Genomic DNA, 17,385 nt, shown 5'->3' with positions numbered 1-17,385 from the left:
TGACCTCCACAGTCACCGTGTCGCAGTCCAATAAGCACGCTTGGGATGTGGTGAAGTAGGAGACTCACATCATGGATGAGCAAATCTGCAGCAACTGTAATGCTGTGTGATCACGTCAACGTGGACCAAAATCTTTGAGGAATTTTTTCCAACAACTTGTTGAATCTGTGCCACAGAGAATTGAGACACCTAATAAAGTGACGAGTGATAGAAAATTAGGAAAACCGAAATAGATGCCCCTTTAAACCTGCCTTGCTTTCATCCACCTTGCAAATCGAGCGGATTTCTTTGCGAGCTCACTCCAAGAAGAGTCTATCATGTTATCATTGATCAATCTCACATCCCTGTTCTCTGTTCACCGTTTCGGTGGGGGGAGGGGAGGAGGAGTTGGCTGTCTGGTTGGGGTCTGGGATGCAGGGCCTCCCTGCTGCTGCAAGACCGGGGGTGTTGTGCTTGTCTCCACCCCAGAGCAAAGGGCAACATCTCCTGGGTCTTGGGGCAGATTGCCCCTCTGGGGTACCTGGACCTGGAGGGTGTGAGTGTGTGTACAGCAAAAAAAAAAAAGAGAATATCATGTAATATAATAATAATATATAATGTAGATCAGTCAGCATTTGACATCAGCTGAGTATACACTTTAATTTTTAAAGTTCCTGCTGTGAAAGAGCCATGAGACTGAAATCTAGAACACTAAGGGGTAAAAATACAACCCCAAAAAATGTATAACAAAGAAAACGAGACAATATTATCTAAAATGATCAGGCAACTTTCTGGTCTGAAGCAGGAGAGGGTTGTTTCTCTAACAAAAATATGTGCAGTACTTTTTAGATCTATGCAATCTGTGTCATCACTGTGCACAAGAGGAGATCATGAGGTTTTCAACCACAGTGATGTCACATGGATGTGACTCACAGACCTGTGGGTCATATGCGCAATAGGCAGGTGAGTGTTTCAGGATGTATGAGTGGCAGCTTTGGAGGCACAGTTTGTTTACCAAATGTGTTCATGACAAAATATTAAACTTTTTTTTAATATAAATTGTGAATAAAATAACCCAGTAAATTCCCAGAGTTACACAAAGTTATCCTAAAACCAGCATTTAGCAACAATTTGCGTAAATGATAAAACTCCTGGTTATTTGCTTCTTTCGTCTGTTATGGTGTAATGAGTCGTAAACCCCGAGTAATTAGAGGAAACTTAGTAGGCGCTGTGTTCACCATTAAATACGCAGTAACTTGTGCTTACATACAATAATCCAACATGCTGCAGAAATGTGAATAAACGTGTTTGGTTCAGGGTTTATCACCGGGAGCGAAAGCTCCAGCACAATGAAATGTCGCATGTTTTTCGGTTTCTCCTCCCTAACCACAAACTGCTGGGCCTCGGTCATATGACAAGGACAGATCCCTCCTCAGTGCCCTGCCCCGCGTCTTTATGCGCAGCGGCTGATAAAAAATAAAATAGTTCCACGTAAAAGAAAAGAAAAAGACAGAAAGGCAACATTGATTCGTAAGCTCTTCGTATACTGTTTATTTCAAGATTATTATTATTTTCTTCTTGAATACGCGTCGATTATCATCACACAGTCGACGTTAATGGGGTTTAAAACAAGGTGAGGTACGCCCCTGCGAACTACCCATTTCCTCTACGTCATGTTGTTATTGTATCCCTCCGCTGCAGTCGCACTAGGAAAACAGCTGTGGCGAGGCTAAGGCTAGCTAGCATCGTTTGTGTTTGTGTGTCCGCGATTCGAGTCAGTTCTTAAGCAACCCGTACCACCGCGGAGTGACCGACTTGTTGTCTGTCATCTCTTTTAAAGATGAAGTTTCAGTACAAAGAAGAGCATCCCTTTGAGAAGAGGCGGTCCGAAGGCGAGAAAATAAGAAAGAAGTATCCGGACAGGGTGCCAGTAAGTAGCTAACGTTAGCACCTTGACAGCTAGCTAGGTTGCCTTGCTGTTATACTGCTTTCAGGCTAATTTCGTTATGCTCACTGTTTTATTTTTATTACTAATTTAATCTTAAAATCTAAATGTGATATTGTAGAGAGATTTTACCCACACAATATATTGCTTAGTTTGTTTACTGCCACGTTGTAACCGCCACACATGGTAGCTAACAACGGCAGAGGTTAAGTAGGAATTTCGGCCGCTGTGAGCAGGCCAGCAGGTGATCTCCGTGTTATTCTTCCGTGAATCATCATTGGTGGCCAAATAATGGTGGTTATGACTGTGACGGTGGTTACGGTGAAGACATGCAGGTGTGCACAGACTCTTTTAGTGGTCTGTAGCTGGATGTTGAAACGCAGTAGAGCGCCTTAAAATAGATGCTGTCAACAAAACGGGGTTGTTTACGTCGCCCAGCTCCTTGCAGATAAATCATAAAGGCTTTCCCCAGTTAGTCTGGCCTATCGAGGCCGTCTGTGTCACAACTATCAGCTGATTTAATGTGGGGATTTCGGGTTTTTCCTGTAAAGTATGACGAAATACACTTTCCTTTCAATCATGATCACTTTTAAGCTTTCGTTTTACAGTCCTTCAATCGTAGTTTACCGTAAACTTGTTCTGTTGCTACAACAAACAATTAACTATCGTAGTCAATTAACCACTGCTTATTTTCTCTATTAATTGAATACTTATTTGGTCACTAAATGGTGAAAACAGTCCATTATAACTTCCCAAAGACCCAGAGAACATTCACAGATGTCGTGTTTTGTATGATCATTTGAATTAAAACTATCATTCACCATCATAAAATGGTACTGACAAAAAATGCACATCAGGTGCTAATTCATTTAAAAAAAAAAAGGGGGGGGGGGGGGGGGGGAACGCTGATTAATTGTGCAGTCAGTGTTTACCGTGTGGGCAAGTGATATTTTACCGGTCCTATTTTTAGACTGGAGAGAGACTTAAAGAGGTTTAGTAGGGAAGGCGTTCAAAAATTAAACCGCACGTCTGATAGCCGGGGTGTAAATATACCAGGTTCTTTCTAACACTGAAATACTTTTGTGAAATATAATCTGTGTTATATTAAACACTTCGTCTGGGTTTGATGTGCCTGGCCTCGCTTGACTGACAGTTTGGTACACTCTCAGATCCCTTTTCTGAGACAATGAAGCGAACACCATATTGCAGCCTTTGTAATAAAAACATGTTGTACACCTGTTTTTTTTGTTTTTTTTTCTTTTTTCTTTCTTTTTTTTTTCCTAACCTTTAGGTAATTGTGGAGAAAGCACCCAAAGCCAGAATAGGAGATCTGGACAAGAAGAAGTACCTTGTCCCCTCTGACCTGACGGGTAAACATTGCCTTGGAGTATAAAAAGTTGTTGACTTCTATTTTAGAGTTGTAATGTCACATGTTAAATTTCTACTATTACATATTCTCTCTTTCATCAGTGGGTCAGTTTTACTTCCTCATCCGGAAAAGAATCCACTTGCGAGCTGAGGATGCGCTCTTCTTCTTTGTAAACAACGTCATTCCACCCACCTCAGCTACCATGGGATTGTTGTACCAGGCAAGAGTCCTGTTAAGCTTCCTGCTCACTCACATGCTCTCACATTATGGCTTAACCAGCATGTTGCCTTTGGTTGTTCCTCCTTAGCCTCTCCCTACATTATTGATATTGCGCTAACATGTTTTTTTCTTTTTTCCCCTCCCATCAGGAGCATCATGAAGAGGACTTTTTCCTCTACATTGCCTACAGTGATGAGAGTGTGTATGGGGACAGCCAAAGGGAAATCTGATCCCACTTCAACCACTACCCACCTTTCTGAGACCTCCACATCCATTCATTCATTTAAATATTAAATCCAGCTCAGCAGCCTACAGTTCCCAGAGTGAATATGTCAAATGCACTTTCACCACCCATGCATTACCCCTCTCGCATCCAGTTCTGTCTTTATTACTCTGCAGTCTGAATTGTATTTGTCTCCCGCTTTTCTTTTCAACAGTAACTAAGTGGTCTCATGGCCAGTTCAATTTCTAGTGTCAAAACCGATCGTACTTTACTTAAAAACAATGAGAGAGATTAATGAAATAATACTAGAAATAGGCCTTTACTATAGCTACTCCGGGTTTAAGGGAGAAAGGATTTAAATTGGGTGTTATTTAGAATGAACGCAAATGTTTTTTGGGGGGGTTTTTTTGTTCAGTTTTGTTAGCTTGAGCTTAGGCTGAGAAATGAAAGGGAAAGAACTCTTTCACTAGGAAAAAACAAACTAAAGTGACAAAATTTATTTAAAAGCATGTCAAGGAGAATTTAGCTTGCTACTCTGCATTGGACCTTTGCAAGGAGTATAATAGAATTCAGACTAAATAATCATCCTCTGCTTTCAGTGGTAAGACTATTATGTTGACTGCTAATGATTATTGTTGTTATTGTTGTTAATTTTTAGATGGCTTACTTTCTAAGGATTGTGTAAAGCTGAGTGCAATTTTTTTCTGCTATTTTTTAAGTTTTTTTTTTTTTTTTTTGTAAGAAGAAAAATTACAATTGAACTCTGTATACAGCTGCGTAACTGGCTCTTTCTCTCTATTCATGACCATACATAATAAAATGTGATGGAAAAACTACCTGCTGTTTGTCTTTTTTGTCCCTTTGCTACAGGGTAACAAGTAATTACACTTTTATTTTTTTAATTTTTTTAGCCATGTGAGTTGTGGCTTTCAATGTAATGAAACATAACACTGGTTAATTTGATGCTGTGCGCTTCAAGGGAGTTACAGTTTGCACAACATACAAAAACATGAACCTGTGATTTAGTTCATTTTTCTTCTGGTTGCGTGGGTTGCTTTATCATATCAGCTTCTGTTGCTGCACTGATAATCTGACTTGCAAAGTCATGCATGTCCACGTGTATGTTTATAATTTTTGATATATGCAAGAAAGACATTTGACTCCAACATCTATTTTTTTCCTCCACCTGCTTTCTTTAAGTGTTACAAAAGTAGACTGGCATACAAAAAATAAACGTTGGGAAGGAAGCTCTGATGTGGCTTAGTTGGTAGGATAGGTTTTCTACTAATCAGAGAGTTGGTAGTTTGATCCCTGGCTTCTCTAGCCTACAAGTCAAAGTATGTTTAGCCAAGATACTAAATCCCAACTTGACCTCAGTGCATTTATGAAAAGAAAAGTGTTTGGATGAATGAGACTTGCAGTTAGAAAGTACTTTGACTGATCTAATAGTTAAATAGTTCTGTGTAAGTAGCAAATAACAAAATAGGTAGTATGTAATGAAAGTATTAAAACATATTTCAGACTGGGGAAAAATAAAGCGGAACATGTAATTTACTGTTGTAAGTAATGAGGAAATTACTCATGTTTTGCCAATGAAATCAAATTGGTTAGCCCACATTCGGCACAAGGAGGCTTTGGTGTTTCCTAAATCTTTCCCTTGATAGGAAATCAAATATTTGAACTATAAAACTGTATAAGCATCAAGAAATAAAAACACGACATACACAAAACTGCTTGGAAGTTTCATTTTGCTGACGTCGACGTGAGAGTCGCCGCATTGCACTTCCAAACTACAACTCCCAAAGTGCACTTCGAAGCGTGACCGCCTTCTTTGAACCGGAAATGCAACAGCATCACCGGTCTGGAAATCGCTCCGTCTGTTTATGTTTTGTGGGAGACGTTTTGATTTTTATCTGTTTTAACCGCTCGAGTGCTATCAAGCTAAAAAACCGCCAGACGGTTAGATTCTTATTAAAAGACTCACAACGAAATAAAAGTAAGCCTTTTACAGTTTTATCAGCACTGAATTCAAAGTAGACCATGTAGGATAAAATACGTAACTCAGTAAAGTGCTCTGCAGCTAGCCTCGCTAGCTAGCGTTTTCCCCCGGTTAAGTTTAAATATGTTATTTTTGTTAGGGGTTTACACATGTAAGCTACATCACTTGTTATATTAAATTACTATGTTTTCTGTTGGTGCATTTTACTCTAAATATCGTCATGTATTGGGAGGTACAGCTATCTGTGCTAACTTAGGCCGATATCGGCTAGCTAGCGAGGCCTGTGGTTGTTACACTTGTTTGAGTGAGCGTAGATGCACACTTTGATGTAGTTTAATGAACTCTAAATATTTCCTCTGACCTTGTCGATTCATTACTGACATTTTGACCCACACCAGCTGGCCCCTCCACTGCCTGTCACAATGCCCGCCCTGCTTGAGAGACCCAAGCTGTCCAACGCGATGGCCAGAGCTCTCCACAAACACATAATGAGGGAAAGAGAGCGCAAGAGACAAGGTGCTTTCTCATTTTGTGTGTGTGTATGTGTGTATGCGCTTTAAAAAGTATTTTAGCCCTAGTGTGTCACATCTGACACCTTTAAGGATCCTTGTAGAAATAAGCAAGCACTGTTAAGACGCTGAGCTGTGTTTGGATAGGTAATACTCCTGGTCACAATTAAATATCAGCCAACCAGAGTATGAATTGTTTTTAGCATTTAGTCAATAAAACAAATTAACTTTTCATGTTCATTCTTTGTAATTCTGTAAAATTTGACTAAGATCTGCCTGCCTCATTTAGATTCAAGTCCTATGTTTATGCATATATTCTTCGAATAATCTATCCATCCATGATTGTGATTTTTTTGTGTAATAATACACTCACCTGCTGGTTTGTTAGGCACAAATTTATAATCATCCAGTGCATTTACCATATCGACATGGTCAAGACGACCCACTGAAGTTCAAATTGAGCATCAGAATGAGGAAAAAATGTGATTTAAATGACTTTGCTAAAACAATTTTACAACCAAGGTGCCACTGAATGGACAACACGTCAAACCATGAAGCAGATGGGTTAAAGCAGCACAGGGCACTGCTCCTATCAGCTAAGAACAGGAAACTGAAGCTACAGTTTGCACAGGCTCACCAACATTTTGCAACAGAAGACTGACAAAACCCCCCCAGACATTTGCTGATCTGACGAGTGTCAGTTTCTACTGCAATATTCAGATGGTAGGCTCACCTTTAGGTGTAAACGGCATAAGAGTATGATTCCATCCTGCTTTGTATCAATGGTGCAATAATATGGTGATTTTTCTCTTTGCACACGGTGGACCTCTTAGTACAAAATCAGAGTCGTCAGCCTGAGTATTGATTGATTGATTGATTGAATCTTTATTTTGAACATGTTGAAAAAGTATAAAAAAAAAATAGAATTAAAAGAGACAAATGAACAAAGCAAACAAAAGGAAAACGAGCAACCACAACTCCAAATAACGTCCATGTTTAAAAAGGAGCAGGAAGAAGCATAAGCTTATTTAATCCCACCCCTTTTCCACTATCTAGTATCAATAGACTACAGAAATACCTCCTTGTAATTACATTATATGTTATGTGTAATTTATTTATTTATTTTTTAAATATATACACATATATGTTTCTATCTATCCATACCTACGTATATACACACATACGCACATATACACATTTTCAATAACCCCATTAACACCTGAAGGATACACAACCTACAATTTTATATATATTTAATATATATATATATATATATATATATATATACACATACATACATACACATATATACATATACACATATATACATATACATATATATATATACATATACCCATACCAACAAACCCGTGCATGTGCACACACATGAAAATATTAGACAAGAACACCCTATCAAATCTCTACCTTTTCCCTGTACCCTGTAAAAACCATATCCTTAAACCGCTTTTTAAACTGTGCCATGCTTGGACATTGCTTCATATCTTTACTTAGTCTGTTCCACAGCTTCACTCCACACACAGAGATGCAAAAACTTTTTAATGTTGTACGGATACGAGGATGTTTTAAATTTAATTCCCCCCTCAAATTGTATCCCCGTTCCCTTTTAGAAAACATTTTTAGAATATTGTCAGGAAGCAGGTTATTTATTGCTTTATATATAATTTGTGCTGTGAGAAAATGAACCAGATCTGTGAATTTTAGAATTTTTGATTTTAAGAATAGTGGATTTGTATGATCTCTGTAACCAGTTTTATGGATTATCCTTATGGCCCTTTTTTGTAATATAAAGATTGATGATAGCGAACATTTGTAAGTATTGCCCCAAACCTCTGCACAGTAATTCAAATACGGTGCAATCAGGGAACAATAGAGAATGTGGAGTGATTTGTGGTCCAGAATGTGTTTTACTTTACTCAAGATTGAGACACTTCTTGAAATTTTGTTATGTATATGATTTATATGAGACTTCCAGTTTAATTTATCATCTATAATCACACCAAGAAACTTATGTTCAAGTACTCTTTCAATTTCCACACCATCTACATGAATCTGCACTTGTGCATTTCTAAGGGAATTCCCAAATAAGATAATTTTAGTTTTACTTAGATTTAGCGATAGTTTGTTCCTGTTAAACCATTTTTTAATTTTGCACATTTCTGAAGTAATTGTATCCAGCAGCTCCTTTAGATTCCCCCCAGAACAAAAAATATTTGTGTCATCTGCAAATAATACTAATTTTAATATATCAGATGCCTTACAAATATCATTTATATAAATAATAAATAATTTTGGACCCAGTACAGAGCCTTGTGGAACACCACAAGCAATGTCCAAGCATGATGAGGAATGGACACCCAGCTTCACAAATTGTTTCCGGTCACTTAAATAATTTTTCACCCATTGCAGTACAACCCCCCTAATCCCATACCGTTCCAGTTTATTAATTAATATGTCATGATTGATTGTGTCGAATGCTTTCTTGAGATCCAGAAATACTCCAGCTGCATACTGTTTCTGATCTATAGCATTCGTAATCTCCTCAATTGATTCGATTAATGCCAGAGATGTTGATCTTTTTGATCTGAATCCATATTGACTGTCAGAGAGTAATTTATATTTATCTAAGAATTTGTCTAATCGTTTATTAAACAGGTTTTCTAGGATTTTGGAGAATTGTGGTAGTAAAGAAACAGGCCTGTAATTTGTGAAGTGGCGTCTATCCCCGGTTTTATACAGCGGCACAACTTTAGCTATTTTCATTTTGTTTGGCACTTTTCCCATCTGAAATGATAAGTTGCAAATATATGTTAGAGGTCCTACAATTCCTTCAATGACCTTCTTGACGATTTTCATGTCAATATCATTACAATCAGTAGATGTTTTATATTTACACATGTGTACAATGTCAATTATTTCTTTTTCCTCCACTGATGTGAGGAACATTGAGTTAGGGTTCCTATCAATCAGGTTTTCACTACATTCTACTGATGGCAGTGACTCAGGAATTTGTTCTGCCAGTTTTGGTCCAATATTTACAAAATAATGATTAGAGCTGTTGACCTGGGGCCTGTGCTTCGTACCGCGCTAAGTGAGTTAGCTGGATTAGATTGTTGACGATTTCGCGTGATCCTGGATCGTTCGGTTCCCCGAAGCCTATCCGGGACTTGCTGTCATAGCAACAGTGCCGTAAGCGTAAACCTGCTGGGGAGCAGGTTTACTTTATGTAAACAGGATTAGATCGCGGCCACGCAGGTATGTCCGCGTCATTCATACGAAAACAACAGCGATATTCCACCACTGTTTCACCATAAATAAATAACATCAATGTAACTAAAGATAATGCAGCACTTGATCCTTTTATTGATTTCACACAGATACATACAGGTCATTCCCTAAAAAAGGGAAATGTACTATTAACATTCTATTACATGTATGTGATTATTACAGATGTAATTCATATTTCAGAGTAGTAATTGTAAATTACTTCGTGTAATCAAGATGAGAGACCACGGCTATAAAAGCGAAGGTGGATTTGGGAAGTCTGTCGCAGCCATGTCCTGTCCGTTTACGCGAGCAACCCATTGCGGAAGGTGCGAGATTGATAAGGAGAGTCCTCAGAATTCAGCGTATATTGCGGGACAGACAGGATCCTTTAGCTCAGCGCGACAGTGTGCTCATAGAGAGATATCGATTTTCCCGTGAGGGTATTATTCACTTAACCAACTTGTTGACGAGGGGGTGCAGGACCACCACCTGTCTTTTTTTGCTCTGCCCTTTTCTTGGTTGCTGTTATGAACAAACAAACAGAGTATTCCAGGGTCTCTTTCCAAGAGACGACAAGCAATATAAGTGATAAATATTACCATTCTGTAGAATATTCTTATATTTCACTTTTACTTGTTCCCATGTTCTAGTGGGTCCTGTTGTGGCTCTAATGTGAAAGGGGATATAATATAACATATTATAATATAATATAATGTAATATAATATTGGATAATATGGTGTGATATGATAAATCTACCCTACCGCCTACTGGTGTTGGCCAGAGGGGCCGATGGCGCAATATGGCAGCCTGGCTTCTGTCAGTCTGCCCCAGGGCAGCTGTGGCTACAACCGTAGCTGCCTCCACCAGTGTGTGAATGTGAGAGTGAATGAATAGTGGCATTGTAAAGCGCTTTGGGTGCCTTGAAAAGCGCTATATAAATCCACTCCATTATTATTGTTATTATTGGATTACTTACGAGTTTGATTTGTCAGCAACTTTCTGCCAGCCCTCTCTCCTTGCTTTTGCAGCCTTTGCAGTGTTCCCTTGCGTTTTAATTAAACTCTGAAACTCCTGAAATCCCTCACTCAAGAGTTCTTGCTCTGCTGCCGAAAAATACCGAGTGCGCTCCTTCGCCATTTTCGCCAACCAGTCAGCGGGTTGCCGATCAATGTTTCTACTATCGATGCGTAGCCCCTTTTACGGCACCCAGTGATCGCACATTACTTCATCCAGCTGTAGTAATCGTCAACAGCAGGTGTGTTCGGGGAACCGGATTAGCGAGCTCACGGTTAGCGCGATGATTTGATCTTGGATGTTTCATTTGATCTTGGATGTAGTAAGCGACGTACGAAGCACAGGGCCCTTGTCAGCAGTGTTTTCCATAATATTGCCATTATCGATAAAGTATTGTGGATAACTTTGTTGTCCATAATTATTTTTAATGATACCGTTTAAAACATCCCATATTCCTTTCATATTATGTTTATTGTTGTTCAATATTTTACTATAATACTCCTTTCTACATACACGTATAATATTGGTCAACTTATTTTTGTATTTTTTATATTTATTTTCAGCTTCTTTTGTTCTTTGTTTTAGGTATTCCCTATAGAGTGTATTTTTCTTTTTACATGCATTTTGTAAACCCTTAGTGAGCCATGGTCTATCTGAATATTTGTGCTTTCTGTTGTATTTTATTGTTGGACAGTTTTTATCGTACAACTCCATGAATATTCTTAAAAATATGCCATATGCAATATCAATATCAGCTTCTTTGTACACCTTGTCCCAGTCCTGATTTAATAGATCGTTCTTAAATGCAGTCATAGTTTCTTCTGTCCTTACACGTCTGTATCTCAGTTGTTCTTCATGCTGATTTTTCTTATAATTAGTGTCATAAACTGCAAAAACTGGTAGGTGATCACTGATGTCATTAATTAATATTCCGCTCACAATGTTGTTTTCCATATTTTTAGTGAAAATATTGTCAAGTAAGGTGGCACAATGTGGTGTAATTCTGCTAGGCCTGGTTATTTTAGGATGTAAACTCAAACTGTACATAGTGTTTAGGAATTCGTCGGTCATTTTATGCTTTTTTGGATTCAACAGGTCAATATTAAAATCACCACAGATAAACATAACTTTTTGATTTGTTTTAGAGAATATTTCCTTTATGAAGTCATTAAATACTTGAATACTAGAGCCAGGTGTTCTATATATACAGCTAATTATTACATTTTTTTCTTTTTCCTTATAAATTTCAATTGTTATACATTCTAGTAAATTATCAATTACAGTTGTCATACTTTCTACCACCTTGTAGTTTAGGTTTTTATCCACATACACAGCTACTCCCCCTCCACTCTTGTTCCTTCTATTTACAAAATTCACTTCATATCCCTCCAGTCCAAAGTCCATTCCTTTCTCCGCATTGATCCATGTTTCAGAAATGGCAATAATTCCAAATGGATTTGTCAACTCATTTAGATATTCCTTTATATTGTTGAAGTTGGCATACAGACTTCTGCTATTAAAATGGATTATTGATAATTTATTTTCCGTGTTGATGGTGTGCTTAAACTGTTCATCAGTGAAGTAGCAGCAGTTACAGCTGATGTTGTAGAAGAAATTATTTTCCGGGTCTATATCCTTTTCTAAGTCTAGAACATTATGGTCTGTGTATCGAAATGTTCTCAGTTCCAGATTATCATAAAGAGAATTCCAATGAGTTATGTTGATATTGTTGCCGGATGCAGATGAAGTTCTTTTGGACTGTGCCATGTGTTGTGTTGTGTGTCACGTCACATGTGTATTCATACCTCCAGAGTAAGTTGACCTCAGTATTTGTCCAGCTCTTCCATATTTCTGATGACCAACACTTTGGCTTGTTCCGGTGTTCCATTGAGTTTAATGAATACTTTGCAGTTGGTGGTCCATGTATTTTGAATTTTTCCCTGTTTCTTCAAGTAACGTGCTTTCCTGGCAATGTCCGCATTTCTTTTTATCAGATGTTCGTTCATGAAGACATCGGATCCTTTCAGTTTCCTTCCTTGTTTTAACAGTGCTGTTTTCTGTTTTCTGTTTGCAAATCTCACAATGATGGCTGGTTTGTTACTGTCATTTTTTCGGGGTAGAGGGTGGCAAGCCTCAATGTTGTTATAATCCACTTCCACACCTTTGGACCGTAGAAAGGTAACCACTTGATGCTCCATGGAGTTGACATCTTCCTCTCCTGGCCCTCCTACATTGTCAGTGGCGACCGCCCGGGCGTATGACCGGGGTTTGATGCGAAGCCCCGTGATGATAACATCGTTCATCCGGGTGTACTGCTCCAAATCCGCCACTCTGTTCTCCAGGTACGCCAGCCGCCGATCCTTCTCGGCGTTCTGGATGCGGAGAGCCTTAACTTCCTCGACCAGGTCCAGGATGGCTTTCTGCTGCAGTTTGACAGTAGAAATCTCTTCTGTCATAAACTCCAGCGACTTCTTAATATCGTCTCCTTCCTCGGCTGACAGAACTTTTTTCGGGCCCATGCTGAGAGACGCTCTCGTAGCTTTGCCGTGACGACCGGCTAGCTACTTCCCAGAATCCTTTGCGGTGGGAGAAGTGTAAGGTCATTCATATTCTCAGCAAACCGTTCTTCTCTTTTCCTGAGGGCTTATCAGTTCTCCTTTAGTTTCACTTTGATCTTGAGCGAGGAAACTGAAGCGATTTTCTTGTATTGTTCATGAACATGTGTGTTTGCATGTCTCAAACCTCAAATCAAATTGAAACTGATTTCTTGAACATGACAGTGAGTTCACTGTAGTTAAACTACATCCACAGTCACCAGATCTTAATTTAATAGAGCACCTTGGGATGCGGTGGAACAAGAGATTCACATCATGAATGTGCAGCAGGTGTGTGATGTGCCATGTTAACATGGACCATTTCTGAGGAACGTTTACAGCACATCGTTGAATATGTCCAGTGAAGAATTAAGACAGTTTTAAAAGAATAAAGGGGTTCAACCCTATAATAGCAAAATGTACCCAAAAAATTGCCTGCTGAGTGTATATGTTATAGCTGTCTGCCTGCAACCTATTCTTTGGTCATAGATCTAAAAGGCAATCAAAAAAAAGTAGCTACACTATACTCACCTTAATAAATAAACTTTTTTCAGAGGAGGAAGAGGTGGACAAAATGATGGAGCAGAAGATGAAGGAAGAGGAAGAGAGGAAGAGGACAAAAGAGATAGAGGAGAGGATGTCCTTGGAGGAAACGAAAGAACAGGTTTGAAATGTGACATTTCAGCTAGTCTGTGCTCCCAGCTTTATACAAAACAAAGTCTGTGTGTTCTTACACCATGATTTCCTCAAATAAACATCAGGTGATGAAGATGGGGGAAAAACTTCAGGGACTACAAGAAGAGAAACATCAGCTCTTTTTACAGCTCAAGAAAGTTCTCCACGAAGAGGAGAAAAGACGAAGAAAAGAGCAGAGGTATATATATATATATATATATATACTTCACTTAGTTTGTTGTTTTGTCAAAGGATTGTTAATTGTCGGTTAAGCTTTTTGGTCTCCCTCTTTAGTGATATTACAACTTTGACATCAGCGAGCTACCAGCAGAGTCTGCCCATGCACCCAGGACAGCACCTCCTCGGCATTCAAGGTGAGAAAAGTTCCAGGTTCTGCGCGTTGCCAGAGTCGTCATTGTTTTTCATATAGTGACATTCTCCTTTTCTCTCGTTCAGGCAATCCAGTCAGCCACAGCAGACCTGGCCCACTGCTCGGAGAAAGGAGCAAACAGCTGTTCCCAGCTGCTGTCCTCCCTGTGAGTAAAAGGAGTGTTCCAGTTAAAGAATTTATAAAATATAATACAATCTATATAATATGCTTCTTACAGTGTTTACATGTGCACGTCGTCCTCTTTTAGGCACGTCATTATCAGACGCCTGGCTTCAGCTCAGGCTCCGCAGAGCACGGCCAGTTCAGCGGAGGTCAGGGGGTCCATGAGCCCTACGGAGTGGCTCAGGCTCAGCATCCTTCCAGCTACGCCCCTGGACCCTCAGTGCCAGTCAGTTTCGCAAGCAGCTCTCAGATCAGAGGTAAGATGAGATAAGATTTCTTTGCTGTCAGTGTGTACAGTGGTACAGTAAACATTTGGGTAATGTGTCACAGTGACATGACTTACATATTTTATCATATACACGATAAAAAAAACTGTATAAGACAGGAAGAAACAGGAAACGAGGGAGTTAAATAACATGCAGTGCCATAGGGCACCAGGTCAAAAATGATTACAAAAAAATAATAATAAACACAGATGGATTGATGGATGGTGATGTGCATCACAGTACACAAACACAAACATGCGTTATACACTAGTTGTAATTGTGTAAGAGGTCATTTTGTCCTTTAATGTTCAAACAATGTTCTCTAGTGGCACAGTGAACACACAAAGAAATGAACTATCAGCATCATGTGTGCGATTCCTCCGTCTTTACTTGGATTTCAGGAGTTGACATAGAAATCAATCTGAGCCGGTTGTAGGCTGCTGTGTCAGGCTGGGCTTCTTGAAATATAGTTGGGCAGTCGAGACGGAGGGCATAGCCTCTATTCAAAGGCTAAGGAAGGCATTCTAGTAGTTTTAAGGCGATATCAGAGTCTTGACAGTAATAAGCGTGATACACATAAATATAGCTCAAGTTAAACTAATATATGTAATTGTTTGAGTCCATATATGGTTCAGAGAACATTATGTGTGTGAGTGTGTGACCTCAGGTAAGCAGTGGATCATGTATGTGTGTGTCTGTGTGTGGTCTGAGTGATCAAGCTTCATTCTGGGCCTGTGTCAGAGCCCTGTGGATGTTTGAATTTGAAAAGAAAGGGACGACTGTCCAACCAATCAGAAGTTAGAAACAGTGCTGGTATTTTAATATGTGTTCATTGGCGTAAAGAGAAATGCTTTTGATGAGCAAGATGCATGTTTTAGTAGGCTGAGCCCATCTCAGCCCACAGGTGCCGCCAGTCTTTGCTGATTTTCATTGACATAGACGTGTACATCGTGTTTATACAAATCAACTATGAAATCATTTCTCGCACAGTTTGAAACTCTCCTCTCAAACAGTCTAAGCGCAAAACTGACAGTCCAGCCGACAGCTTTCGTTTGATCAAAGCGCCCTGATTTCAGCCGAAAAATAAAATCCCCCACTGAGTGCGAAGTCATTTTTCTTTAAGCTTGTATTTTTCAAGTGTGGATGCACCGTGGAGTTGGCGGCATGCTATTTAGATGCTGCCGTGGCGTCAGTAATGTCAGAAACCCGCTGATTGATCATTAAAACAATCAGATCACAGTGAGATGTATTGATTGTAATGACTTTGCCTTTTTCCCCACAGGCGCATCTGCATTTCAAGCAATGCAGTACCTCCCTCACCAGCAGGCTGGTTACCCTGTTCACTTCACCTCCCAGCAAGGTGGGTTTCACTGCTGTAAATTATACCTATGTCTAATTCCACGATCTACATAAAATTCAGAGGAGTTGTAAAGTAACCTGACCATCTTCTGCAGGATACATCCCTGGAGCAGGAATACCCCTGCAGAAGCAGCTGGAACATGCTAACCAACAGTCGGGCTTTACTGACGCAGTAAGACCGTTTCAGCTTTAGATGCTGCGAAGCAGAAACAGCAGATGTTGCTGGAATATTAGACAAACACAAAAATAAACTCTGTGATATGTGATCATCTAAATAATAGACGTTATCCATTAGCTGACCACAGTTTTCCTTCCGTCATGTCAGAGTGGTTTGAGGCCCATGCACCCCCCAGCCATGCATCCTTCCACCCCAGGTCTGCTGCCCACATCATCGATGGCGGTCCAGATCCCTACTGCAAAGGTGAACCCTCAAAACACACACACCATTTGTTTTTAATTCTGTGTTATGTGGTCAAGTAACTTGTATATTGCTTGTAATTCTTGTAAATATATTCAGTATAAGTAAAGTCTGAGCTGCTACAGTGTGTTTATGTTCATTAATGTTCTGCTTCTTGTCTGTCTTGTGATCATGGTTCCTCTTTCCTTCCCCAGGCTCCGTTTCAGAGCTCTCCCCAGAGCGCTCCCCGTCATAGCTTCCTGCCCCACAGCCAAAGCGGGCAGAGGTTTTACCACCACGGCAAGTAGATGATCAAACTCACCGGTGCTCAGATTTCAGAAGTCCACTCAAGATTCTGCCGATCCTGTTGGCGCTTAAATAGCTTTCTTTTTTTTCTTTTTTTGTAAGTAGGTTGGATTATGCCTTATGATCTGTTTTATTCCTTGTATAGTTGTTTTTTTTTTTTTTAGCTTTGTTTTAATGTTGTTAATAAGCTACTAAGCAGCTCTTCAACATATGTGCTCTGAGCTTCAGACTCATATTTTACTTCAATTAATGTTGTTATTTTACTTGCACTGTGAAGCCATCATCGAGGTGCTTATGTGCGTTTAACTGTTAGTAACACTGATAAAAGCCAGACTACGCGGTCCAGAGCCGGTCCTTCATATCCACAGTGACACCAGGGGCGTGTCCAGTGTGTCTGGAGTTCCTTTGCTCACTATCGAGTAGCAGGAAGTGGAAGAGAACGTGTACAGTATTTGGATTTAATTGATGTTTCTGATTTGTCTCTCTCTCTCACACACACAAACACACACATTGATGAACACTACTACAGATTAACTGAAAGATTGTTTCAATGTGTTACCAGAAAGTAAGAGAGCCATTTTCTGCCTCAAGTTTTTCCCATCATCCCTCACAGCTTCAATCAGGTTTAGGTCTGGTTTAAATTTTTTAAGCTTTTGCTTAAATGTTGTTAAATAAACAATAAGCAACAGCCA

General features: G+C 39.5%; 2 protein-coding genes across 3 annotated transcripts; both read left to right on the top strand.

Annotated features, from left to right (window-relative positions):
- The first annotated feature begins 1,665 nt into the window (after positions 1-1,665).
- On the top strand, positions 1,666-4,571 carry gabarapa (GABA(A) receptor-associated protein a). Its single transcript, XM_004571188.5, has 4 exons — positions 1,666-1,909; positions 3,216-3,294; positions 3,395-3,513; positions 3,662-4,571. The coding sequence occupies exons 1-4, from the start codon at positions 1,820-1,822 to the stop codon at positions 3,740-3,742; spliced, it is 369 nt and encodes a 122-aa protein (XP_004571245.1). The 5' UTR covers positions 1,666-1,819; the 3' UTR covers positions 3,743-4,571.
- A 996-nt stretch (positions 4,572-5,567) lies between these two features.
- gps2 (G protein pathway suppressor 2) lies at positions 5,568-17,385 on the top strand. 2 transcript variants are annotated; one of them, XM_076881808.1, is made up of 11 exons: positions 5,568-5,731; positions 6,133-6,250; positions 13,692-13,801; positions 13,899-14,011; positions 14,086-14,186; positions 14,269-14,348; positions 14,451-14,622; positions 15,914-15,991; positions 16,086-16,162; positions 16,316-16,411; positions 16,603-17,385. In XM_076881808.1, the coding sequence occupies exons 2-11, from the start codon at positions 6,157-6,159 to the stop codon at positions 16,693-16,695; spliced, it is 1,014 nt and encodes a 337-aa protein (XP_076737923.1). In that variant the 5' UTR covers positions 5,568-5,731; positions 6,133-6,156; the 3' UTR covers positions 16,696-17,385. The 2 variants fall into 2 exon arrangements, with proteins under 2 accessions (XP_076737923.1, XP_004571240.1); XM_004571183.3 differs by having other exon boundaries at positions 5,570-5,731; positions 14,107-14,186.

The sequence above is a fragment of the Maylandia zebra genome, linkage group LG3 (assembly GCF_041146795.1).
Source record: "Maylandia zebra isolate NMK-2024a linkage group LG3, Mzebra_GT3a, whole genome shotgun sequence".
Lineage (NCBI taxonomy): Eukaryota > Metazoa > Chordata > Actinopteri > Cichliformes > Cichlidae > Maylandia > Maylandia zebra.
The sequence above is the reverse complement of the archived record's forward strand: the minus strand, read 5'-3'. Positions and strand labels throughout refer to the sequence as shown.

Bases quoted from the DNA above. Each gene is read 5' to 3' on its own strand.
- gps2 (XM_076881808.1), top strand. From the start codon at position 6,157: ATGCCCGCCCTGCTTGAGAGACCCAAGCTGTCCAACGCGATGGCCAGA. The intron at 14,349-14,450 runs GTGAGTAAAAGG...GTCCTCTTTTAG, and splicing joins TCCCAGCTGCTGTCCTCCCT to GCACGTCATTATCAGACGCC. The intron at 16,412-16,602 runs GTGAACCCTCAA...TTCCTTCCCCAG, and splicing joins TCCAGATCCCTACTGCAAAG to GCTCCGTTTCAGAGCTCTCC.
- gabarapa (XM_004571188.5), top strand. From the start codon at position 1,820: ATGAAGTTTCAGTACAAAGAAGAGCATCCCTTTGAGAAGAGGCGGTCC. The intron at 1,910-3,215 runs GTAAGTAGCTAA...CCTAACCTTTAG, and splicing joins AGTATCCGGACAGGGTGCCA to GTAATTGTGGAGAAAGCACC. The intron at 3,514-3,661 runs GCAAGAGTCCTG...CCCTCCCATCAG, and splicing joins CCATGGGATTGTTGTACCAG to GAGCATCATGAAGAGGACTT.